We start from the raw sequence: 27,312 nt of genomic DNA on the forward strand, positions 1-27,312 counted from the left end.
GAAATGTATTTTTTACTGGAAAAGCATAAGTGATAGAGGCCTAGGGTCTTTTGATTTGAGGTCCTTGGTCCAAAAAAATGAAAATGAGGTCAGGGTCAAAGGTCAAGGTCATGTTCAAAATTTTGATTTTAGCTTTTTATCACTAATTTTCAGAAATCTTATAAGGTATCGACAAAATATTTTTACAGAATTGTTAGTTGTGACATGTCGTAACATGTAAATTTCAGTTGAAAGGATACTGAGACATTTAATGGGAGTTTTCTCCTCTAGTATATCTAAAATTACACGTATGGTGATATAACTCATTTATCATATATAATTAAGACCTAGAGTCTTTTGATTTGAGTTCCTTGGTTTATTACCTTGAAATTGAGCTCAAGGTCATAGTTAAATTTAACGTTCTAGATTTTGACCTTTGCTTTTACCTCATATGTATACATGATAAAGACATGGGACTTTTTGCATTAGGTTGCAAGCAATGTGACCTTGAAAAAGCCAACTGGAAGTGACCTTTTGTAAACCGGAAGTAGCTATTTTTTGTACTAAATTAATGTAAAAGTATATAGAACCATATATTTTTGGAATCAGTGTCAACTAAACTATCAAACAATACCGAAAGTAACATCTTTTAAACCGGAAGTAAAACATTATCTCCCTTATTTATATTTTTTTGTATAGAAACCATATATTTTTGGAATTAGCGTTCAATAAGCTGTCATTTGACGCTGAAATTGACATTCAAAACCAAATTTAAATATTTACATATCAAAATAGATCCTTACTGGTGGAAAGACCTTCAATTGTTCTCTGAACAATTGGTTTTTAATTTTCACTTTGTTTGCTTTGAAGAGAAAGTCTCACAAATAAATTTGATTTGAAAGGAAGGTCAGATTCAAGGAGAATAAAAATGAAATTTAGAACTTCCAAACAGCTTTGCAGTTCCTACAAATTGTGAGATTCAAACAACTGTGGATTCAGTTATTACCGTAGGTACCAATTTTCATGGGAAAAAATTATATTTTGTGGATATCTGCTTTCATGGCATTTGCCAAGGTCTGTAAGGGCTTTGCTCATTGTTGAAGGCCTATAGTTGTTAATTTCTGTGTCATTTGGTTTCTTGTGGAGAGTTGTCTCATTGGCAATCATACCACATCTTCTTATTTTTATATATACAAGCCATAGACAATTTGTACTTTGCTGAACTTTTAAAATCCTGGTTCTCCTGTACCCACTGGTATCCCTAAATTATAATGAATCCACAGTATGTAGAAATAAAGAACTCTCTAAAAGATGTCTGAATCTCAAAATCAACAGTACCAAGGCACACAAGGCAAACATGTTAGCCCTGAAGAAGAATGGACTGGAAACAATTAAAAATTTAAACCAGACTTAAATATGTTGTTATTCTCTGGAATGTTTTGGACTATCCTCTCAGATTTGTTGTAAATAAGAATAAGGGTTGCCCCTTATAGTAATTGTATGTAATAACTTTGTATCTTTAGCTTAACTTTGATTAATAACAAAGTAGTAAGACGACTGTTTTGCTTGGCCTAAACTAGTGTCAACTATAAAATTGAGATCATGTAACAAACTTCAAACATCTTAATGGGAAGGGAAAGTTATCTGAACAGGAAATCGGTCATTAACAAACCCCCAACTACTAATTATACAGACCTGGTTTCCTCCCTTGATTAATGTGAATATTTTGAATCTTTCTTATCAAATTTTACATCAACATTAGTAGTTTATCATGAATGCAGTTTATAAAAGTCCTATTGTATGTATTGTCTACTGATAAAAAATTGGTCATGTCTTAAGGGAAATGCTAATGGCCAGCTTGATGGAGGTTTCCAATTAATAAAAGAATATTAAGTATTTTTCGTATAATCCATTACATGTTTAAAATGATTTTGCTAATTTTATTGAAGGACTGGCAAAATCCCAAGATAGCGATGATGTCAAAATATCTTTTTGTAATTTCAATATCATTTGATCACTCTACATAAACACGATAAAACACACACCTTATAAAAAATACAGTTACATACAATTACATAACAGTTTTATTAGAAGATAAAAGTGAGAAATCTGTGAGACATGATTATCAAAGATTATCCGTGCTTTCATTAAATAGTTGACTACAAAAACATTTGAGAGTACACAATTTCAGGTTGTTTTTACTAACTATTAATCGGCAGACTTTCTGTCTTTTTTTGTGGTTTCTCTAATTTCTGACCGAGTTAATCAGCAATATCCTTGTGTTATACATAAAGAATATAATCAACTGAACTTGATGAAAGTTTATCAATAAGTCAAATAACTGGAAAATAAGTAAAACTCAATGTAAAATAAGTGAAACAACTAAGTTCCAACTGTTTTACTGATAACCTATTTCAGAAAAATGTCTCGTCACCAATCAAACAAGATGTACATGTAGTTAGCTCACAGATGATACCCCTGCTATAAGTAATACGGATGTGAAAGCAAGTTCTTCCCCCTAATCGCCAAGTAGCCTGAGATCTAAAGTATTCAGTATAAATAAACAGGAAGGTGATGAATGATGGGAGTGACTTTTTGGGGGGTAATCTGTTTAATTCATTAATAACAGCTAGAATCTAAATAAAAGGAATAGACATTTGTCTGTTATTGAAAAAATATTCCAACCTCTAGTTTGCTTGTGTTGTTGAGTTGCTGTCTCATTGACACAAACCTTGCTTTTTCTTTTTAACATCGGTTTAATGAAGGCATTAGTATTGCATATTCAATGTTAATGATCTTTACCTATAAACATTAGATAAATTTTTGGCAACCACGGATTTTAGTATCTTGCAACAGACATTATTCAATATATACAAGGTTTGCAGTAAAATTCGGAAATAAATATTTTTTTCTACACAGAACTCATATATTGCCTGAATCCAGGTCACTTAAGACTTTAGAAGAAAGTTGTCTTGTTGGCAATGACGCCACATATCTCCCTATGTTATATAATTAACTAGTTAAACTACAAATTCTAAAGTTTTTTTCTCCTCATATTTCTGAAAAAATCAAATTATAATTAACTATAGACTTTATTTATATAATTGACTTATGAGCAGCATAAATGGTAAGATTGATTTATATCGATGCAGTGCAGCTCTAAAAATAAGTAGAAAATAGATGATTACTACTGCATGTTGTATTGATTGTAGACAAACAAAGCTTTTCATTAGGCAGAGTTTAGTTGTAAACTAGATATTTCCACTGTCTAAATATTTAAGCATTACAGAATTGGTTTTCATAAATGCATGACATATATATACTGAAGCTCATCATACTTTTTCGCCAATTTTGCCAATTTTGCCATGTGCTTTTATTTTAACCAAAAATTGCATCATTTGTTAACTGCACTATGTCCATCAAAGTTAAAGAAAAATAGGATTAGATTCTATTCTATCAAAGTCTGTCAAAGTTTCTGCTAAACGCTTTCTTTAACTATCGTTATATAAATAAAAATCCTTCAAAAATTCAATATTGGTGAAAGAAAACTCTGATAGTGACAATGGGCCTTCAAATAAACTACATTGTGATCAGCTCTTGTGAAAAACCTGAAAATTTGCTATTTTACAAATTCTGTAAAATTACTAACAAATAATTTATCTAATCATAAATACAGCAAATAATTACTAATGTGAGATACAAGTTATATCTCTATACTAAGCATACTCCTAGTTTAATTGATGAAGCATGCCTTATACATGACATGTTATGAATGTTAAGTGTGAAATGATGATGACGAGGGTAAATTATGTCTCAATTGATGGTTAAATAATAATATAATGGTGACATTTGTTACTGATGATCAAGACTACTGAAACTTAACACTGATTAAACAACTATTTGTAAATAAAATGTTACAATTACTCTTGTTGTTAACAATCATTTCCAATTACTATTCTGTTTCTATCACACTGACAGTAAACCAATTCTTTTATCATATATATACATATTTCTACAATAAATTGCTCTTTACTCAGAATTTGAAATAAAATAAACAAAAATATATTCATAGGTCACTATGCTCCGCTCACACTTTCACATTTCAATGTCAAGTGAGCCGTAAATTTTGGGTCAAAACAGTAGGCTGGCATAACTAGATGTCAATTGTATATAAAGATTTCTTATCAATTGATGCAGAGTAAAACTTTGTGTAAAAAATACTGTTTATCCTAACTGTGCTTTAAACAAACCACTAAATTTTATCAGGAAATAAATCTATTGCATCTTAAGTCGATGGTTAACAAGTTGGGGCCCACCCAAGTAACTGTAAGTTCAGAAATGTTTGTTCTTTTCATTATTGCTAAAATTGCAACTGAATATGTTTTGCAAAAATTTTGAAATTTTGAAATTTTGAAATCATTATTTGTATTTAATAATTAATCTAGCATTTTTGTCCATGGTTCAACAATTGCTGTAACAAAAGCACACAAAACAAGTGAAACTGCGAGCTACTGCTCACTGATGATACCCCCGCCGCAACTGGATAAATTTAATAGTGTAAAAATATGTAACTGTTCGGTAAACAGGAAGTTGTTGAGTGATGAATCTGAAAACGCATCACGCGGTATAGCTGACTTATATAAACCCTGAAACCAAATTTAGGAAATCCTTATGATGTAGTTCCAGAGTGAGAAAGATGCGACGAACAAATATTCATCCGACAGACAGAGGTAAAACAGTATACCCCCACTTTTTTAAAGCGGGGGTATAAATATCTGAACTTACAATAAAAATGCTATTCAGGTAATTAGTTAATGACTAAACTATTACACACACATTCAGTCTTAGAAGGATGATTGTTTAAATCTCCATGGTTACCAATAGATTTATAAAAAAATCAAATGTTTGATAACTTTACAGTTCTACAATTATACTCTTTCTTTTAGCAACTTACTACCTACATTGTATTTGGATTTGTAATCAAGCAGGAACTAAAAATGAAATAGAAGTTAAAAAAAATGTCATGCCATTATAACTTGGCAAACTTTAGTCTGACATGCTTGATGTGTTGTTAGTGCAATGATAAGAACAACATGCAGTGACTCTTACCCCACGATCCACTGGTCCTTCAAGCTAGAAACAGGGGAGATAATATCAATGCAACAGTATTTGTATGTATAAGGGTATTCTTGGAAAATGTCTACTCAAATATATATTTATAACTTTATATACCTGATGTATCGTTTACAGTACTCAAAAGGGGCCTCAGTGGCCGAGTGGTCTAAGTAGTTACTACTGTAATCACTAGCCAGTAAACACTGAGGTTGTGAGTTCGAACCCCGCTCGTGTGGGTGCACTCGACTACAATCTTAATTGACTAGGATTGTCAGTTTTCCTATCAAAGGTCGGTGGTTTTCTCCGGGCACTCCGGCTTCCTCCACCTATAAAAACTGGCCGCCACGAAATAGCCCAAAAGTGGTGCTTAAAAATGGCGTTAAAACACCAAAAATCAAAATCAAATCAGTACTCAGAATACAAACCTTCTTGACTGTTTGAAAACTGTTTTCAATACATTTTTTGACACCTGTGACATGTTTCAAGTCCCATTTATAATGTGAAAGTACTTTTGGTCCTAATTTCTTTTTTTTTCAGTTGGATGGAAACCTGATCATTTCATGGGGTTTCAAACTCAACAAAAGATAGAAAAGGAGGAAGCTTGAATGAACTATTATATGGCACCTGAAATTGCATAATGTTAAATTTTTCATTTCTTTTAAAAAATTTAATACCATGATATAGTGTTTACACTGTAGTAAAAATAAGTCTCTTTGACATCATCCAAGTATGATAGTTGATGTATTTGATCAAAAATAGATTTTTTATTTAGTTTTTGGACAAAATTAAATATGAGCAAAATCTTGTCTGGAAAGATATTTCACTCAAACCAACATCTTTTTACAGGTAGGTAAGGCTGTTGCTTTTATCTTAAAATTTATTGAGAAATCTCAAAATGAGACTAATTCGCAGTTTTTCCTGAAATGGAAGAAGTTTGAAGATTCATCGTAAATATGCAAGACTTATGTCTTGTAATCATCTGAGGGCTGTAACATGATTTCCAGCCTTTGTAAATATGTAATTAAGGCTGCAATTAATTTCATTGTTTTAGTTGCCAATACTATGTCCTTTGTTAGGTGGCACCTTGTTAGAAAAAACAGATGAGACAGACATTTTAGTTTACATTTAATTGTGAGATTTCTTAAAATGTGATGAAAAGCATTAATTTTGTAACATTGTGTATTTCCTCAGGCATTTTCCCTTAAAAAAATGCCCTGCAATTTCTTAATTTCTTTTTATTACAATTTAAGAGTAAAGTTTGAAACACATTTTGAAAAGTATTTTGGCATTCTTGTTATTTCTTACATTTAGATTGAAATTATGTCCTAACATTTCGAATAAGAAATCAAAAGAGATTTTCCTGCCAAAAATAATCTTAATACATATACCTATCTTTATATTTAACATAATTTTGATGGTTTTTTTTTGGTATGTTCTGAAAAATGATGTTATTTTGACTTTCTGTAGCAAACAGTCTAAATAGAAACAGCAGACAAAATTAATTGTACAGATAAATTGTTAAAGAAACAAGTGGTCACAAAACAAAAACATTTGGATAGCAAATTATCAATAAAGTTGCAACATAAATTAACAATAATATGTTTTATCCAAAAAATCAAAAGAATTATCAAAATACTTTTGAGTTACAGATAATCTAGGGCACCTAAAGTGTAAAACAAAACAATGAAGAGAGTAAAAGCAAACTAAACAAACACAATTTCCCTTCTACAATTGATATAAGCAGAAGAGAAAAAATAAAATGGTGTTCATCCAATCAAGCAGTTGTACATACCTCTAATTCAATAGAATTACTGGAGTTCTACAAGAAATTTATACATCAGTAAAATGTTTAATGTAGCATGCACCAACACCTGTGGAAAAGGGAGATAACTCATGCTTCAGAATTATATGAAAGGGGGGTAACTCAACATATCACTGGTAAACCTTATACAAACTGGAATGAAGGAGAATCAAAATTCGTTTCATTAAACAGGTGAAACTTTTATTTCCAAATGGAAACTATGCAGGACATGCTAGTGATAAATGAAACAAACACAAATAAGAGGGAAATATATACTCGTAACTTCTGTATTCAACAATCCATTTTTCCTGACAATCACTGGATTCTTAATACCTACAACCTTGTAACAAAACTCAAATTATAATACTTTTAAATAAATATTAGCTACTCTTGTTATCCTCGGAATGAGTTTTTATCAAATTAATAGTTTGTCAATATACTCGAGACAAAAATGAAATAATTTTATCAAATAGGATAGGGATTAGTAAAATTATGATTTGTTAGGGTTTTACAAAAAAATCTTCCAATGTCTTATTCTTGAGGTTTGTTTGGAAGAATAAAAACTACTTATCTAAAAAACTTTATGAAAATAAAAACCAGCCAAACCTAATGCTGATTTACCCAAGGTCTGGTAATAATAAGATGTAGATTATGATGAACTACATGTCCAAGATCTGTGTTATATATGTATTTACTGGATTGGATGTCAATAATAGCTTTTACATATGAAATATTAAAATACTCTTGCATAAAAAGTAGGTCATGGCAACCAAGTTGTATGTTTGAAATGGAATTGCCAGAGATGGAAATAAAGAACTTTACCAAAGTAACTCAAGCTTAAAATAGGTCAGGGAAGTATAATTGCCACAGAAATGTGTTAAACTATATGTGTCTTACTAAAAATGTCAAACTTTATGATAACAGTGAGAAGTAAAATATTTCTCAACACATCATTGAATGTAAGAAACCATCACCAACAAGATGGGCAAGTAAAGAAGGAATTATCTACAGGTGGACAAACAAACCAAAATGTAGAAGATGTGGTATGATTGCCAATGAGACAACTCTCCACAAGAAACCAAATGACAGAAATTAACAACTATAGGTCACTGTACAGCCTTCAACAATGAGCAAAACCCATACCTTATAGTCAGCTATAAAAGGCCCCGAAAAACAAAAGTAAAATAATTCAAAAGAGAAAACTAAAAGGTAGCCCTAGCCACAATCATGACAGGAACTTGATACCCTTTTTTTTTTTATTAAAATCCAGGAAAGTTTCAAAACCTCTATAATGAACTGTTATAAGATAAAAAGGTGCAGCAGTTATTTCTGTATATCATTTGATGAGTATGACCAATTGGTTATTTCCTTACCCCGTTAGATGAGTATGACCAGCTCATAAACACTGCAGCTCTTCTGTCAATATAAATCCTGCACTGGATTTCAAATTCTTCACCTCTTATTACTGTGGTTTTAGTTGTTACTAAGGCTGGCTGTGGTGGTGATGTTTGTCCTAAGTATTGTTAATAGAAAAAGCTTAATAGTTGCAGCAATCGTTAAATAATAATTACCTAAAGTCTATGCTCTTTAAAAGGTAAAATTTACAATAAACAAATTTATACTTAAATTAATACATTAATAAGTTGGAATCTAATGAAAAATATATTGGGTATAACTTCCCACATACCAGTATATACTTAGAGGTCTGAAAAATATACTACTGAAAAGACTAGACAAACAGTTTTAGGCAAAAAATAAATAATCTGCTCTGACTGATAACTTAAAGGTCAGAAGGAGTTCAAACAGTAGAGAAGGCATTGTAAAGTGGTATTTAATCAACAAGCCAATTAATATAAGGATGATAAAATTTATTTCCCTAACAAATTTACTGGCAAAAGTAGGAATCTTCCTCACACCAGAGAAGTCTTATCCACACAGGTTTTAATGTATGATTTAAATTTGTTATCTAAAAATATCCCCAATTTACAGTTAAAGCTGCAGTTTAACCTTTGACTTAGTGAACTTAAAACAAAAAGCTCATAAGAGCCTGAATCGCTCACCTGTAATTTGTTGTGTACATCTTGCATCAATGATTATTATGCTGTTAGATGTATATTAATGAGTGTTTAAACATGCCATTTGAAGGTTCTCTCTATCTATCATTTCTCTTTATCTATAATAGTTTTCAAGATAATAATCAAAAACTGAGAAATTTCAGAAAAAATATTGTTTCAGGGGCAATAACTCCTAAATGGGTTGTCTGATTCGCGTGAAAATTTCACAGCAACTAGGTATTGACCTGTTTGAGTTTTTGAGATATAAGCCAAAAACTGCATTTTACTCCTATGTTTTATTTGATGCCATGAAGGCCATGGTTGTCGACTGACTGGAATAAAAAAACACAAACTTTATTCTGGATATCATAAGGATCATTCACTCCAAGTTTGGTTGAAATTGGTTCAGTAGTTTCAGAGAAGATCTTTTAAAAAGTTTACCACAACAGAGGACGACAACGATGGACACCAAGTAATGGCAATAGCTAATCAAAGAGCAAATGTGCTGTAAAGGCAGTTACCTACAGGTTTTGTGATCTTAAAATTCAGATTGATTATAATCAAACATACTGTAGATTCAGAAATTATTGCAAGGTTTTTATTAAGGCGAATAACATGACTACTTGAGTATCGCAATAATAAGAGCTCGCATTCTGATATCAAATACATATCTGTATGTAGCTTTTCCTAAATTTGCAATAATTCTTCAAAAATGGCAATAATAAATGCACGCAATAATTTCTGCACTACTTTTCAAGAAAAACCTTACAGTATCAAGATATTATGACATTTTTCTTTTATTATGGCATTAAAATGGTAATGCTACATTGCATTTCCAAAGAACATATTATAGCACGAGTATATTAATGCACTAATATGTTTTAAACAAGCATTCTGAGAGTATTGCATGGCAATACATAGTCCCCTACCGGTTAAGAGTTCATTGTACTGGATCAAAATGCTAACTTGATCTATAACTTGTCATGGTGTAAACTATATCACAAATATCAAGTCAGTATCTTCAAACATGACGAACAAAAAGTGTGGAAAAACTAATTTTTTGAGGGAATTTTCAAAGTGCAAGGACCATAACTAGGCACCTAGACAATTCGGCACCTAACATAGACAAATTGGAGATCTGGATAGAGGGTTGTCGCTAACAAGGACACACCAATGGTTCTAAATTGTTTTTTGAACGTTTGACGGGTGCCTTCTTGGTTTGGCTGAACGTATCTTTATTATTATGAGGCGGCTGACTTCATACAGGAACTTCTTAGGAAGAAAGATAAGAAGTTAGCAATATCCTTTAACTTTACGTTCCGCTATATAGATGATGTTCTCTCACTAAATAATACAAAATTTGGTGACTATGTTGAACGAATCTATCCCATCGAATTAGAGATAAAGGATACTATAGATACATATAAGTCTGCCTCCTATCTTGACTTACATGTAGAAATTGACAATGAGGGTCGGTTGAAAACAAAACTTTACGACAAAAGATGATTTCAGCTTCCCAATTGTGAACTTTCCATTTCTATGTAGCAACATTTCAGCAGCGCCTGCATACGGAGTATATATCTCCCAATTGATACGATATTCCCGGGCTTGTATTTCCTATCATGATTTCCTTGATAGAGGGTTGCTGCTCACAAGGAAGCTATTAAACCAAGAGTTCCAAATGGTGAAGTTGAAATCATTCCTTCGTAAATTTTACGGACGCCATCACGAGTTGGTTGACCGTTATGGAATAACCGTTTCACAAATGATATCGGATATGTTCCTTATGTCGTAACTACAATACCCTTCCCTTTTCACGAATGTGACCTACTGAATTAGACTATTTACCGAATTTGTAATAACATAAGCATCACGACGGGTGCCACATGTGGAGCAGGATCTGCTTACCCTTCCGGAGCACCTGAGATCACCCCCAGTTTTTGGTGGGGTTCGTGCTTAGTCCTTAGTTTTCTATGTTGTGTCTTCTGTACTATTATTTGTCTGTTTGTCTTTTTATTTTTAGCCATGGCGTTGTCAGTTTATTTCCAATCTATGAGTTTGACTGTCCCTCTGGTATCTTTCGTCCCTCTTTTTTCTAAGATGACCAAATATGTTCCCCTTGTTGTACCCACAATCCCTTCTACTTTTTCTCGTTAATGACATTATCGAATGCGCTGTATAAACGGATTTTGTACCTGACATGTGTAACACGGCGGGAACAATAAGTGTAGCAGAAACTGCTTACGTTCAGGAGAACCTGTGCTTGTCCCGGTTGTTGTGGGGTTTATGTTGCTAAATCTTTATATTTCCGTGTAGTGTTTTGGACCTGTTGTTTGTTTGTTCGTCTTTTTTGTTACGTTGCTGGCTGTTTTTCCTTGATTTATTGTTTGAGATTCCTTTTGATATAACCTCTTTTTTGCTATTTTACAGATATGTAGATATGTAATGTTGTGTAAAATGGTATAATGGACGTGACATTACTATGTAGACAGTACGATAGTTAGATATACCGCGTAGCCCGGTTCCCGGTATGATCCATTGTAAACTACCCAACTCAGGATAAGATCTCAGATAGTTACCAGGTAACGAGAGTTGGCGTATTGGCGGGAGTATAACGCATGTACTAAGACTTAACCAGAGACATATTAGGAGATATTTGGTAAGTTAGTACAATTAGGAGCATTGCATTGTATTAGTAATATTAGTATTGAGTGATAATACTCGGAAATCACATCACTGGCGCTTGGCGAGCAGGGTTTTCTGTGTTAAAAGGGACGATTTGATCGAGACACAGAAGTGAGTACGTCACGTGTAATTGCGAAGTTCATATTGCTATATTTGGTATATTATGAAGTGTTTGAACACGGAAATAATATGAGCATAAAAAACTTGCGTTTATTACATTGTTTACAAAATTTACTTTCGATAATTGTTTCACGTTTTGCTAAAATTAGCCGTTTTGTGTGGAAATTAGTCAAATAGCCGTTATCTGAGCAAATTAGAAGAATTAGCGATTTTCAGAGAAAATTAGCCGTTTTTTTCTGTGGTTAGCCACATAGCACATACACACATCATACACATAATTTTTTTTAATTTTTTTTTCTGGTTCAGCAACCAGTGGTTTTATTGAATTGTATTTTTGTTATCATAACATAATGGCAGACTTAGCTTTCCAGAAGGAGCGTACAAAGATTAATAGCTGAAGAATTATTGTTGTTACCTGGTGTTGGAAATGTCACAGCTGACAAGATTATCTCTTTGAGAGAGACATATGGTAATATTCAGCTTGAGCATCTTTCTGAAATACCAAGACTTCGACTTACTGAAACTTTTGGGACCACCAGTATTCAACAAAATTGTCAAGACCTGATGAAAGAAAACCATTACTACAAACCAAGTATGATGACCAGGATAAAGTTCAAGATATTTCAAGTGATCGACAGTTTAGACCAGACAACATTCAAAGATGAATTACGGTACACTAAACCACGTATCGGATTAAATGTTGAAGAAAACATTGAAAAACGTGATTATTCACGTAACCAAAATTCACAACAGCAGACATCACAATTGGGATGGCAGCAAGGGCCCAATGTGCACATTGAAAAACGTGATTATTCACGTAACCAAAATACACAGCAGCACACAAAACAATTGGGACGGCAGCAAGAGATAATCTTGTCAGCTGTGACATTTCCAACATCAGGTAACAACAATAATTCTTCATAAATACAGCTATTAATCTTTGTACGCTCCTTCTGAAAAGCTAAGTCTGCCATTATGTTATGATAACAAAAATACAATTCAATAAAACCACTGATTGCTTAACCAGAAAAAAAAAATAATAATGTGTATGTGCAATGTGGCTAACCACAGAAACAACGGCTGATTTTCTCTGAAAATGGCTAATTCTTCTAATTTGCTCTGATAACGGCTATTTGACTAATTTCCACACAAAACGGCTAACTTTAGCAAAACGTGAAACAATTATCGAAAGTAAATTTTGTAAACAATGTAATAAACGCAAGTTTTTTATGCTTATATTATTTCCGTGTTCAAACACTTCATAATATACCAAATATAGCAATATGAACTTCGCAATTACACGTGACGTACTCACGTCTGTGTCTCGATCAAATCGTCCCTTTTAACACAGCAAACCCTGCTCGCCAAGCGCCAGTGATGTGATTTCCGAGTATTATCACTCAATAAATAATAATATTACTAATACAATGCAATGCTCCTAATTGTACTAACTTACCAAATATCTCCTAATATGTCTCTGGTTAAGTCTTAGTACATGCGTTATACTCCCGCCAATACGCCAACTCTCGTTACCTGGTAACTATCTGAGATCTTACCCTGAGTTGGGTAGTTTACAATGGATCATACCGGGAACCGGGCTACGCGGTATATCTAACTATCGTACTGTCTACATAGTAATGTCACGTCCATTATATATCATTTTACACAACATTACATATCTACATATCTGTAAAATAGCAAAAAAGAGATTATATCAAAAGAAATCACAAACAATAAATCAAGGAAAGACAGCCAGCAACGTAACAAAAAAAAAAACGAACAAACAAACAACAGGTCCAAAACACTACACGAAAATATAAAGATTGAGCAACATAAACCCCACAACAACCGGGACAAGCACAGGTTGTCCTGAACGTAGGCAGTTTCTGCTACACTTATTGTTTTCATAACGTTCAACCAAATCAAGAAGGCACCCGTCAAACGTTCAAAAAACAATTTAGAACCATTGGTGCGTCCTTGTAAGCGGCATCCCTCTATCCAGATCTCCAGGAGTTGGATTGGGTATAAAAATATGGTCATCCTTGAACTTCTCACATTAAGCATTTACCTTTGCTTAAGTGTGGTGTCCATTTGGCTGTGGATTTATAAATGAACAACCACTTCCAGTCAGAATAGGGATGTGTGATCCGATGTCTATTGTTGGGAGGGTACCGCGATATTTACTTATGAAAAGAACCCTTGTTACAAAGCTCTGGTGGATCCATTCGCGTCTTGTTGCAAGGCAAAATATATATCCCTTTTCAACATTACCTCATTTCCTAACGGCTGTTCAAGTTTTCCACCTTTCATCCTCGTCGACATACCATGTAGAACCTACTAACTGAAAGTTTGAGACAACAGTTAACCGCGAAAACATGATGCTAGTGAATTACGACACAGACGCATCGTATCGAGCAACACATTCGTGAATTTGACCGTAAAACTTACATATTGTCGATCTTTGTCGTTAATCTTTATAATTCTGTTCGAGTAGTTTTGGAGTAAGACAAGATCTCAATCAGAAATGATTGTGTCCTTAACTGTATAGCCGTACATATTTAGTTTTAAAAAACAAAATCAATGTAAGTACCGATGAAGGCAATCAAAATCAATGATAGTACCGATGAAGCCAATCAAAATCAATGTAAGTACCGATGAAGCCAATCAACATCAATGTAAGTACCGATGAAGCCAATCAACATCAATGTAAGTACCGATGAAGCCAATCAAAATCAATGTAAGTACCGATGAAGCCAATTTTGAAAGATCTTACAATAGTGTTAAATTGGTATCCTTTCAGAATAAGTTTATTCAAAGGATAAATACGTTAACATGGATGTTTCTCGTTTCTCGTTTTTTATATAGATTAGACCATTGGTTTTCCCGTTTGAATGGTTTTACACTAATAATTTGTGGGGCCCTTTATAGCTTGCTGTTTGGTGTGAGCCAAGGCTCCGTGTTGAAGACCGTACTTTGACCTATAATGGTTTACTTTTATAAATTTGACTTAGATGGAGAGTTGTCTCATTGGCACTCATACCACATCTTCTTATATCTATCATATCTGCATTTACGTGTTCTATAAACAACATCACCGTAAACACGAGGGTGTGATGTCCTGTTAGTAATAAGGTTTCTATATGTACAGTAAAACTTTAAAAACAAATTTTTGTATGTACGAAAGAATTTAGTAAATGTTTTAAGTAATTTGTGGTAATGAAATTCCTGTCGGTATAATTGACCAGCTAAACATATAGGAGGAAGGTACCAATGGGACATTCAAAGCTCATAAGTCCCCGGATGATAAACTGACAACGAAAGACGACAAAAAGACAAAGTCCATAACACACCACATAAAAAACTAAGGACCTAGCAACACGAACCCAACAAAAAACTGGAGTGATTACGTTCATTGAAATCTTAAACGTCACTACATGTATGAGCATGTAACGAACGAGTTGGAAAATATAAACATCGTAAGAGGGAAAAAAAGAAAATTGATAAAAAAATCGTCTCTTTTGTCGTAAAGTTTTATATAAACAATGCTAATTCTGGCGAAATTGTTGTCAATGTAGCGCCCGCCGTGTCATAGGATACACTTATTGACCGGTTATGAGGGTAATAGCAAGTTTGTGTTCCCTGATATACCAACTATTGATCGAGGCGAAGCCGAGGGCAATAGTTAATATCGAAGGGACAGCAAACTTGATATTACCCTCATAACCAGTCATTAAGTGTTTTATTAAACCGAACAAAACAACTTCCTTAAAAATCTACATACATAATCTGGAAAAAACAAATAGCCACATATGCATTCACAAGATGACCCTCATAAATTATTAAAAAATAAGGGTTTTTTTTGGCCCGTGTGGTATTTGTAAATATTTAAGTCATTTATTTAATTATTTTGTAATTGCTCCTGGTAAGTAATATATAAATTTAAAATGGCGATGCCAGACACATTTATACCATTTTCGATATTTCAGAATTTTACGTTACCATGCGCAAATGTCCGAGCAACATGAATAGTCAATGAAGTCATTGTTGTCAAATGAAAAATAAATATGAAAAGTAGGAAATATGATTATAAAACTATTGACCGGAGAAATTGTCTTTGAAACTTTTGACTGGCAAATAGTCTGTGGAATACATTGTATAGAAAAAACATATGGAGATATAATAATTCTATGTTTATGCAAAGTTTAGGTAATAGTCACAGTAAACCTGTATCCTCTATAAGGTCATGAATGCGTTCCCCCTGGTTTGACGAACTGCAACTTTATTCATAGGCACTTGTCAACCAAAGAATATACCAGTAGTATTATTAAGCATGTGGTAGAATTCTTGTTAGATATCGTTAACAACAATTTACACTATCTGTGTATGACTTAACAAGTACCATTATTATATGTAAATGTATCCACATTCATGTTGTATTTGTTTGTTCTTTGTACGCATCACTGTTGGCGCCCATTTGTTCAGGTGGTAATATCGTATAGAAATAAGGAGAGATGGTATACTATTTTGTCAGTCCTTCATCAGAAACACTCAATCCTCAACGTTTGAAAGCCAGGGGTGTACGAGGGTCTTGATTGGGGTCCTTTATTTATTTATTCTTTAAATATTTAGGACATTTTTCTTTATCTTTAAAGAGACGCTTATTCTGTAAAATTCTCATGAAAATAATTTTTCTGTTACTTTTTTCTATAATTAAATGATTTCTTTTTTCTGTACATCATTCATTTCTGTATTCAGAATTTTATTTCCTAATTCTTTTATTTTGCACAATTATTCTTTATATTTCAGCACCCTATTATTTTTTATTCTTAATTTTTTTCTCATTTTTCTCTATTCATTTTTTATTTCGGCCATTATTCTCTATTATGTATACCCCATCAAGAACCTCGTGTATAAAAATGTAGAAATGTTAGGAGAAATATGTGAACAATCGGGATCTAAAAAACAAAAGATGACTCGTTATGAAATTTAAAGAAATTCAAATAACGGAAGTATGAATAAATTACAGTTCATGATCTGATAAATTATGAATGCAAAATCTTTAAATCAATGATAAACTAGTAATTCCAAACAAATAGTCTACATTAATGTAAATGTTCTCAAAAATACTTTCCGTAGCAACTTATCAAGATAAACAACTGTTAAGAAGACTTTTGACTATGTTGATTCGTTCCTTGTATTTCATCGGATTGCTGTAACCAACAATATCAATCAAGTTTAAAACATTACATTAAGAATATGCATGGGTTTTGATTCGGTATATGACGTGTGTTTTTATGTAGTTCCTACATATACTTTTGGATGCAACATTCTCTCCCGGGACAAGGAAGGAGAATCAGCATACAAAAATAAGATGATAAACGATTTGAATTGTCGTATGGTAATTTTAAGTTTGGTTAAGTTCTTTGTCGGGTTTCTATCTCATTGGCGCATACCCCGCATACGTCTTTTCTAATTCAAACTTATACAATACGAAAACTCACCAGTATAAACATGACCAAAATCAAATAATTACAAAAAAAATGTAATTCATCCTTCAAATCTTTTTCTAGCATCGCCTTTTTTATGTTAATGTTATCTTTGTTTTCTTTCTGTTATACACACTATATTTTTCCCTTACATTATTTAGATTTTTTTATTGTAGTAAACCATAGTTCTGGATTTCCTTTTACTAAGAGAAACGCTTTACTATTCTGCAATCAAGCTGTCATAATGAACAAAGTCAGAAAAAATGTAATTCAGAAAATATCAATAAAACCAAATGTTTTTCTCATATATATCAATCACAAAACTTGAAGTAAACTAAAATAATCTTATTCTTTAGATGTTATCACTTTTGACCTCGTGCTGCGTTTTCGGTGACTGATATACATACAGTTATAAACATGAAGAGATATTATTCAGGATTGACAATCTTACGTAGATTTAAGAAAAACAAAACTTTTTCAAGAATCCACGCTTATCCATTGTATCTATATAACTTAATTCATGACAGAAAAACCAGTTAACTCTTTTTCTTTTACACCCCAGTTCTATTGTTATACTTGATAGTTTCTATTTCTGAAACAAGTGTATATTGAATAGATCTATTGTTACGAATAACAATGGATTTTGACAACAGGGTGTGACCAGCGGGGTTTCTGGAAACCCCTGCTTCTACATCCCGAATGCACAGTCCATTGTTATTCATAACAATAGCAATTGTTTTTTTTTACTTGCATGAACATAAGAGATTACTAATAGTGTTCACTACAAGTTGTTTCAAAACATATAAAAAAACATATTCTCAGGAAATTCCAATAGCGAAAAAAAAAATTTAGCATCTATTTTTTTTTACTTGCATGAACATAAGAGATTACTAATAGTGTTCACTACAAGTTGTTTCAAAACATATAAAAAAACATATTTTCAGGAAATTCCAATAGCGAAAAAAAAATTTAGCATCTATTTTGAATTAAAAAAAAAACCATTTAAATATGCCTATGCTTGAAGCTACAATTTTAATCCCATAAGGCAATGTCTTAAAGAATATACATGTAAAGAAATTTATTTGAATTATACATTAAAAACATATAGTTTTCATTTGGATTAAGAAAACTGTGAATGAAAATGGGGAACATGTCAAAGATACAGCAACCCGACCAAAGAGCAGACAACAGCCGAAGGGCACCAATGGGTCTTCAACGCAGAGAGAAAATCCAGCACCCGGAGGTGGTCCTCAACTGGCCCCTAAATAAAATTGTGTACTAGTTCAGTGAAAATGGACGTCACACTAAACGCCAAAACATATAAATGAACTAAAATTAAAAAAACATACAAGAAGTCTTAATCATAAAATAAATATTAAATGTTTGGATTGTTGAAGACTAATGATGGCAACCAGGGGCGGATCCAGCCATTTTTAAAAGGGGGTGCCAACCCAGGATAAAAGGGGGGTTTCAGCCATTTGTCCCATTCAAAAGCATTGATTGTTAAAAAAGGGGGGTTTCAACCCCCGGTACCCCCGGACCCCCCCCCCCCTTTTTGGATTGTCCAAAAAAGGGGGTTCCTACATATGCAATCTGTATTTTTGTATGTTAACGTGTCCGGTCGTCGGGTTTCTAATCCAAACACACCTATCCCTCAGTATGAATGTTTGTGTAATGTTGAGAAGAAGGAGGCTTTTTTTGATAAAACCCTAACATGTGAAATACATTTATGAATTTGATTACCTTCATTAAACTGATACATGTAAGTACTTTGGGGTTATAAATATTGCACTTCTGCAAAATCCAACGCCTGACTCAAAATGTCGTCCGTCTTATACCCGTCCATATTGACAACTGCATACAAGGATCATGATGTATTTTTTTTATAATAAGAATGCACGATACGGCCAACCTTGACCTGCTTATCCATATTAGCACATGGAATTAACGGGAATATGCAAAACGGCAACTTTGACATTTGTAAAATCTACTCACTTGTCAAAGTTTGAATGAAGATCGTCAAAGTAAGGTTACTAGTGGGGTTTCAATCATTTAAAAAAAAAATCTTTTTTTTAATCATGGTTTGATATTGTCAATAAAAATGCTGTCTGTTCTTTTTCATCTAATATTCCATGTAAACAAATATAGGGTTTAGCATCGGGTGTAAGTTAGTTATACATTTCGGGATACGGCGTGTCTGGATAAGAAACCCCTCCGGCCTCCGGATTATGTTGATTCGTTCCTATATTTCGTCAAGTTTAAAACAAAAACAAGATCATTATATAAAGAATATTCATGGTTTTGATTCAGAATATGACATGTGCTTTTATGTAGACATCCTACATTTACTTTTAAAGATAATCAGCATACAAAAAAATGATTATAAACGACTTAAGGTCGTATTGGAATTTTAAGTTTGATTAAACTCTGTTGTCGGTTTCTATCTCATTGACGTATTCCCAGCAAATTCAAACAAATTCGCAAACTACCAGTATATAAATGATCAAAATCAAATAATTAGAAAAAAAATTTAAATCATCCTACAAAACTTTTTTTAGCATCCCTCTTTTCATATTAATGAATTCTATGTTTTCATTCTTTTATAAACACACTTTGTGTTTATTCCCCCACTCCATTTTTTTTTATTGTAGTTTACGGAAGCGCTTTGAACGCATACAATTCATAAAGTGTTGTTTTCAGTTTTTATCATAGTTTTGGATTTCGTTGTGCAAAGAGGAACGCTTTACTATTCTGCAACTTATTTTGTCATAATGCAAAAAAAAAAACAGAAAAATGTCATTCAGAAAACATCAATAAAACCGAATGTTTATCTCATATCATAATCACAAAATTTGAAGTAAAACAAAAACAATCCTATTCTTTAGATGTTATCACTTTTGACCTCGTGCTGCGTTTTCGGTGACTGATATACATACACTATAAACATGAAGGGATATTATTCAGAATTGACCAACGTAAGTAGAGTTAAGTAGTCTGCCATTGTAAAGAGAAAAATGTCCTGTTAAGAGGAAGTTCAAAAGAGATTCCATCTTTTGATGGGAAGAATGGATATGGTGTGTGTGTGTCTGTGTGTGTGTGTGTGTGTGAGGGGGGGGGGGGGGGGGGGTAATTAAAAGAGGTAGGACCTAATTCCCTTGTATTCGTTTCACTCAGAGGTTGAAAATTGGAAGTTGTTGAAAAGTACTAGAATTTCAATATTGTATTTTTTCTAAAAGATTTATAAGGCATCGTTAACCAATATGAACTAATTATTCTTGAAAGACAATACATTTCGTTACTTCCAGTAGTTTTTTGTTTTGGTTAAGACTCTCTAATCGGTTTTGGAAAAAAATACTCAAAATTTGTCAAAAGCCATCAAAGTTGCAGTTTTTAGCCATCTTTAGACGTTTATAATTTTCTTATATATTCAGAAATACGTTGTCATGTTGTTAAAATCTCAAAGAACACAGTTAAAACTGTGATACTATAAATATTAGTAAAATATTTTTGAATATGACCGTGGAGTAAAATAAATTCAGGAGAAATTAAGCCTACGTCTTTAGAGTAATGTTATAATTGTTTAAGCGTTGTTATGGTTTCTAGTGATCCATTGTTTTGGTTTCTAGTGATCCATTGTTTTGGTTTCTAGTGATTCATTGTCATGGTTTCTAGTGATCCATTGTTTTGGTTTCTAGTGATTCATTGTTTTGGTTTCTAGTAATCCATTGTTATGGTTTCTAGTGATTCATCGTCATGGTTTCTAGTGATCCATTGTTTTGGTTTCTAGTGATTCATTGTCATGGTTTCTAGTGATCCATTGTTTTGATTTCTAGTAATCCATTGTTATGGTTTCTAGTGATTCATTGTCATGGTTTCTAGTGATCCATTGTTATGGTTTCTAGTGATTCATTGTCATGGTTTCTAGTGATCCATTGTTTTGGTTTCTAGTGATTCATTGTTTTGCACTAAAACCATGAACATGGGCGAACATGATGAAGTTCCTCATGCGCATCGCTTTATACGTAACACATATAAAGTTTTTTTATGCAGTTATTTCTGAGTATATAATGGGCTTGTTATCATGATATTTTCAGGTAATAATTCAAATTTTGATTGCCATTTAATAGACCGTGGAAGCTAACATTTTGATTTCTTGCACGAACATTATTTTGAGAAACATTATTAAAGGGATATAAAGGAACGCTTCTTTCGCTGGTTAAAGGAAAAGTTATTTGCAACCAAGTTTTTTTCACGTTAAACAAACAAAAGAAAGAATATGTATTGTTGTTTTTTTTCTCTCTCCTGTTGACACGAAAAATTCCTCATTATATTTTAGAATATTAAGTGATTTTCAAAGGAGCATACTGAAGAAAATACTGAGTTTTCAAACATTTTGTTTTAGCATGTTTTAATTCATATCATAGCTTATTGGTTGTCTTTATTGTAACATTGAATATATACATCACACATGTATACGTATAGAAACCATGTGCGCTATTTTGAATCCGAGGCGACTTAAACAGTTAAGACTATAATCATGATAATGTAAGGCTTTATAAAAGGATATCATTCATGAACTTTTGCATACAGGAGGTTTACAACACGCTATATGGGAAGACTGATTGTCTTCCAAAACAAATATGATAATTTCAAGTGATGACAAAAAAAACCACGAACGAAATTAACATTCCTAAAGGTGAAAACGTGAAAAAGGTGAAAAAAGTTTGAAACGTAAATTTGCGAAATATCAAAGGGAGATAATCATTTAAATGTTGGTTTATCATTCTGTCTACACGATTAAAACAAAAAAAGAAAATCTGATGCTATTCCGATTGGAATAATGACCATAGGCACGTTTTGCTTCTGTAAAAATGCATTTTTTTTTCAATTTCACGTCTCATAAGATTTCGAATGATATATTTATTTTGTATGATATGATGGTTTTCTGTAAATCCCGCAGAGTCCCTAGTATCGGATACAATGACGCATATAAATTACAAGATCGATGGTTTTGTTCCAGTTTTTCCCACCAAAGAAAGCTGGCCGCCGTGATATAGTCATGCATGGTCACTTTTACAAGAAAACAGAATCTTCTATAGAGGCATTTTTCCAAAGTCATATTTATAAAGCTGTTGGCATAAAATGTTTAAACAGTTTTTAAATACTCTTTCAAGTACAAAACATGAAAATGTATTACGGCATATAGAAAAGATAGACAAAAACAGGGGGTGGGGCGTGTTTTGGTAATACCTGTTATTCTTTTGGTGTATCAACAAATGGATTTTTCATATGTAACCTGGATATACTAATTAAATATTTTTTTCTAAAAAAGCATGAATATGGAATAAGTTAATTAATTCAGTCATTTTATAACGAACACTTAATGCTCTATTTATCTTGGAAACACAAAGTTCCATAAAAGAAACAGGCCTAGAATTCCGATACGAAAGGTTATTATAGCTAAAAGCATATTGCAATCGTCAATTTTTAAGGTTGAAGTTATCCGTTCGAATAAATATTTTAATAGATGCTACATTGTAATTTTTTTCTAGGTATTTTATCTTTTAAATAGATATCAATGGATACTCATGAAGTAGCATGTGTAGACTGTTATTGATTAAACAATGTGTACCGTGAACAGTAAAATGATAAGGAAAGGGGATAAAGGGAAAGGGGGAGGGGGGGGGGGGGGGGTTATTGCATACTTACTGTTATGTTCTCCAGATAAATATTGAGTGCAACACATCATAACGAACCGTGGTATTACACTCCAATCATCTGATTTTTAAAGTTTATTCTTAAGTTGTCCTGTTACACCACTGTCCTAGGTAAGGGGACTGAGCGCTTACAAACATGTTTAACACCACCAAATTCTATATGTGCCTTTCCCAAATAAGGAGTCTGTATTTCATTGCTCATTGTTGTAGGCCGTAATGTGATCTAATGTTGCTTAAATCCGCTTCGTTTGGACTCTTCTTGATAGTTGTCTCATTGGTAATCATACCACAACTACTTATTTTATATTATATGCAACAGTATTAATAATAAGCATCTTTATGGGCATTTGCAAATCTAAATAAGCAAGAAGATCAATCAATATATCGACTACCAACCCTATGGTAATGCGACCAAATTTACTTACTGAAATAAGCCATTACATGACTTTTGAGTAAAATCTAAGTAAATTGTCTTAAATCTATTCACAATTTTTTTAATCGACTTTGGACAATTTAGAGCTTGACATTTTTTAAAAGATACTTGTTTATTATTCACTACAAGATGTAAATTATTCACCACAATATGTCTATTATTCACCACAAGATGTCTTTTATTCACCACAAGATGTCTATTATTCACCACAAGATGTCTATTATTCACTACATGATGTCTATTATTCACCACAAGATGTCTATTATTCACCACAAGATGTCTATTATTCACCACAAGATGTCTATTATTCACTACAAGATGTCTATTATTCACTACAAGATGTCTATTATTCACTACAAGATGTCTATTATTCACTACAAGATGTCTATTATTCACCACAAATGTCTATTATTCACCACAATATGTCTATTATTCACTACAAGATGTCTCTTGGTTGTTTGTGTTGTTGGATTGCCTTCACATTAACAATATCTTCATCTCCTTTATTTAAGAAATTATTCCTTCATGTCATGCTCTATGCTCATTTCATTGCCTACTTATAAATGAGCATAGAGCATGACATAAAGGATTTATTTCGATTCTAATAGGACAAAAACGGTATTTTTATAGGTCTAAGCGTACAAAAATACCTTACAAATGTTTCACTGTTCCCGTTTCCTCCCCATGAATTATGTACGTTACATTTTCATATTTTATAAGTTTAAACAATAATTGCAGGGTAAATATATGTTGTTTGAATAACAATATATAACAAATTTTATGTAAACAGCTTAAATATATGTATTTTATAAGTGTACACATGATAATAACAAGAATGTAAACAATAAGTTTGTGCGCATGTGTCAAATTTATGTTGTGCTAATAAAGAAATAAGGACGTCATATTAGAATCTTTATTTAAACACATTCTTTAAATTCAAAACAACAATAATGGGCTTGTAAGGAGTAATGGGAAAATAAAACTATGACAGAAGGTGTGTTCAAAAACTAAAATGGACCTAATTACATAGTTATCTACTTACTAACTATAAACCGTTATATACAGGGAAATAATTCATTTTGAAATATTCTTTATGTAAAATAAAACTCATTTTCATGTACAATTCAGTACTTTGGAGCGAATGAAGTATTAAGTGATGTTATTTTAAACAAATTAGAAACAATGTCCTAAATAACATACACATTTACATGTTTTCCATGTATTGGTGTTTATTGTATGTTCTTTTGTGGTCATTTCCTTAGTCTACTGATTGAGGTACACAAAGTCTTGATATTAAAAAAGAAAGAGTTAAAACCAACCATATTTTCATGTGGCTGTCTCCCAAGACATGAACCACGTCAGAAGGTGTCGTATCTTAATGGTGTTTGGTACTTGGAGAATTAGTGTTTTCGCAGATATTTCATTTATTCAGGTACATTTATTGAAACCGTAATAGACTCGGGACGATTTAGAGCTTAACCTACGGTTTATACACCAGTCCTGTCTATTGTTGATGACTCGGGACGATATAGGGCTTGACATATGGTTTATACACCAGTCCTGTCTATTGTTGATGACTCGGGACGATTTAGAGCTTATTATATGGTTTATACACCAGTCCTGTCTATTGTTGATGACTCGTGACGATTTAGAGCTTAACATATGGTTTATACACCAGTCCTGTCTATTGTTGGTGACTCGGGACGATTTAAAGCTTAACATATGGTTTATACACCAGTCCTGTCTATTGTTGATGACTCGGGACGATTTAGGGCTTGACATATGGTTTATACACCAGTCCTGTCTATTGTTGATGACTCGGGACAATTAAGGGCTTGACATATGGTTTATACACCAGTCCTGTCTATTGTTGATGACTAGGGACGATTTAGGGCTTGACATATGGTTTATACACCAGTCCTGTCTATTGTTGATGACTCGGGACAATTTAGAGCTTGACATAAGGTTTATACACCAGTCCTGTATATTGTTGATGACTCGGGACAATTTAGAGCTTGACATATGGTTTATACACCAGTCCTGTCTATTGTTGATGACTCGGGACGAATTAGGGCTTGACATATGGTTTATACACCAGTCCTGACTATTGTTGATGACTCGGGACAATTTAGAGCTTGACATATGATTTATACACCAGTTCTGTCTATTGTTGATGACTCGGGACGATTTAGAGCTTAACATATGGTTTATACACCAGTCCTGTCTATTGTTGATGACTCGGGACGATTTAGAGCTTGACATATGGTTTATACACCAGTCCTGTCTATTGTTGATGACACGAGACGATTAAGGGCTTGACATATGGTTTATTATTACTTTTGTCTATTTTGCTAAGAACCTGTCCTTCCTGCATGACAACTATGCTGTTATTCTCCTGCAGATAATTCCCAACAACATCGCTTTTGTGTGTGTTAATCACATCACATAAAATTCTTGATAACGCCATAAGGTATTGACAGTTTATTTGGGAACTCAGTCTATACTCCCACGACACCAACCATAGAGGTTATCCTGAACAATCATAAGTCAGGTCTATGTCCCACGACACCAACCATAGAGGAAATCCTGAACAATCATAAGTCAGGTCTATGTCCCTCGACACCAACCATAGAGGAAACCCTGAACAATCATAAGTCATGTCTATGTCCCACGACACCAACCATAGAAGAAATCCTGAACTATCATAAGTCAGGTCTATGTCCCACGACACCAACCGTAGAGGAAATCCTGAACAATCATATGTCAGGTCTATGTCCCACGACACCACCCATAGAGGAAACCCTGAATAATCATAAGTCAGGTCTATGTCCCACGACCCAACCATAGAGAAAACCCTGAACAATCATAAGTCAGGTCTATGTCCCACGACACCAACCATAGAGGAAACCCTGAACAATCATAAATCAGGTCTATGTCCCACGACACTAACCATAGAGGAAATCCTGAACTATCATAAGTCAGGTCTATGTCCCACGACACCAACCATAGAGAAAATCCTAAACTATCATAAGTCAGGTCTATGTCCCACGACACCAACCATAGAGGAAATCCTGAACTATCATAAGTCAGGTCTATGTCCCACGACACCAATCATAGAGGACATCCTGAACTATCATAAGTCAATTATATGTTCCTTTGAAAGAAGAACTGGAAAATCCTTCACTGTTGGATATAAAAATTAAATATGTTTCCTAAAAAACACTGTTATATTGCTGTATCTGTCAAGTGCTCAACGAAACTTCTTTCCAAATTACCAAGATCAACTTTATCAGCAATCAAAGCTAGTCTTTAGAGTAACTGTAAAACTGTGAATCGTTGCTAATTACTACAAAATTCCAAAGATCTATTAGAGTTCATACAATCTAAGTCTCTTTCAACTTGCAATAGTATAAAACATTTGACTTTTCTACACTTTATTCTAATATTACCCGTCCAAGAATTAGTCCAACTTGATTCAAATGAAATATTCCCTAACTGACATCATCGAGATGCTTGTTTTTTTTATTGACAATATATATGTTACGTTATGAGGACGTTCCTATGGAAATCAACTGTTGCCCTCGAATTTGAACGACTTGTTCCTTTAACCAGAAGCTTCTCGGAAAGAACGAAACGAAGAAACGTCGGTGTTGATTAGAATGACACCATTCCAGGCCCTTTTGTTTTCTACAAAATTAATATTACCATTGATTAACAAGTTCCGGGTCGACGGGTTCAAAAAGAAAGATTTTGAAAGCAGAAAAAAACTGCGCATTTTATTATCAGCATGACTTTATCAGATGACAATACGAACACTAAAAATCCAGCCTAGAAATAAGTAAGTACTTTAATTCAGTCACGGACCCGCGATGTCGCGGTAGTGTTCTAGTTTATAAAAAATGAACGTATCATTGATACTTTA

General features: G+C 33.0%; 1 protein-coding gene across 27 annotated transcripts in view; it reads right to left on the reverse strand.

The window, feature by feature from the left end:
* The window catches only part of LOC127726333 (vascular endothelial growth factor receptor 1-like), a 255,073-nt gene that overhangs the window by 38,485 nt on the left and 189,276 nt on the right, over positions 1-27,312 (reverse strand). For 2 of the 27 annotated variants that reach the window (XM_052233690.1, XM_052233675.1), the window contains one exon: positions 5,089-5,112. The exons of 23 other annotated variants lie outside the window; for them this stretch is intronic. In XM_052233690.1, the coding sequence (XP_052089650.1) occupies positions 5,089-5,112 (24 nt within the window). Of the gene's footprint in view, positions 1-5,088; positions 5,113-6,886; positions 6,914-27,312 lie in introns of all 27 variants that reach the window. 2 more of the 27 variants (XM_052233676.1, XM_052233686.1) reach the window with 2 other exon arrangements.

This window comes from Mytilus californianus, unplaced genomic scaffold, assembly GCF_021869535.1.
Source record: "Mytilus californianus isolate M0D057914Y unplaced genomic scaffold, xbMytCali1.0.p SCAF_17, whole genome shotgun sequence".
Classification (NCBI taxonomy): domain Eukaryota; kingdom Metazoa; phylum Mollusca; class Bivalvia; order Mytilida; family Mytilidae; genus Mytilus; species Mytilus californianus.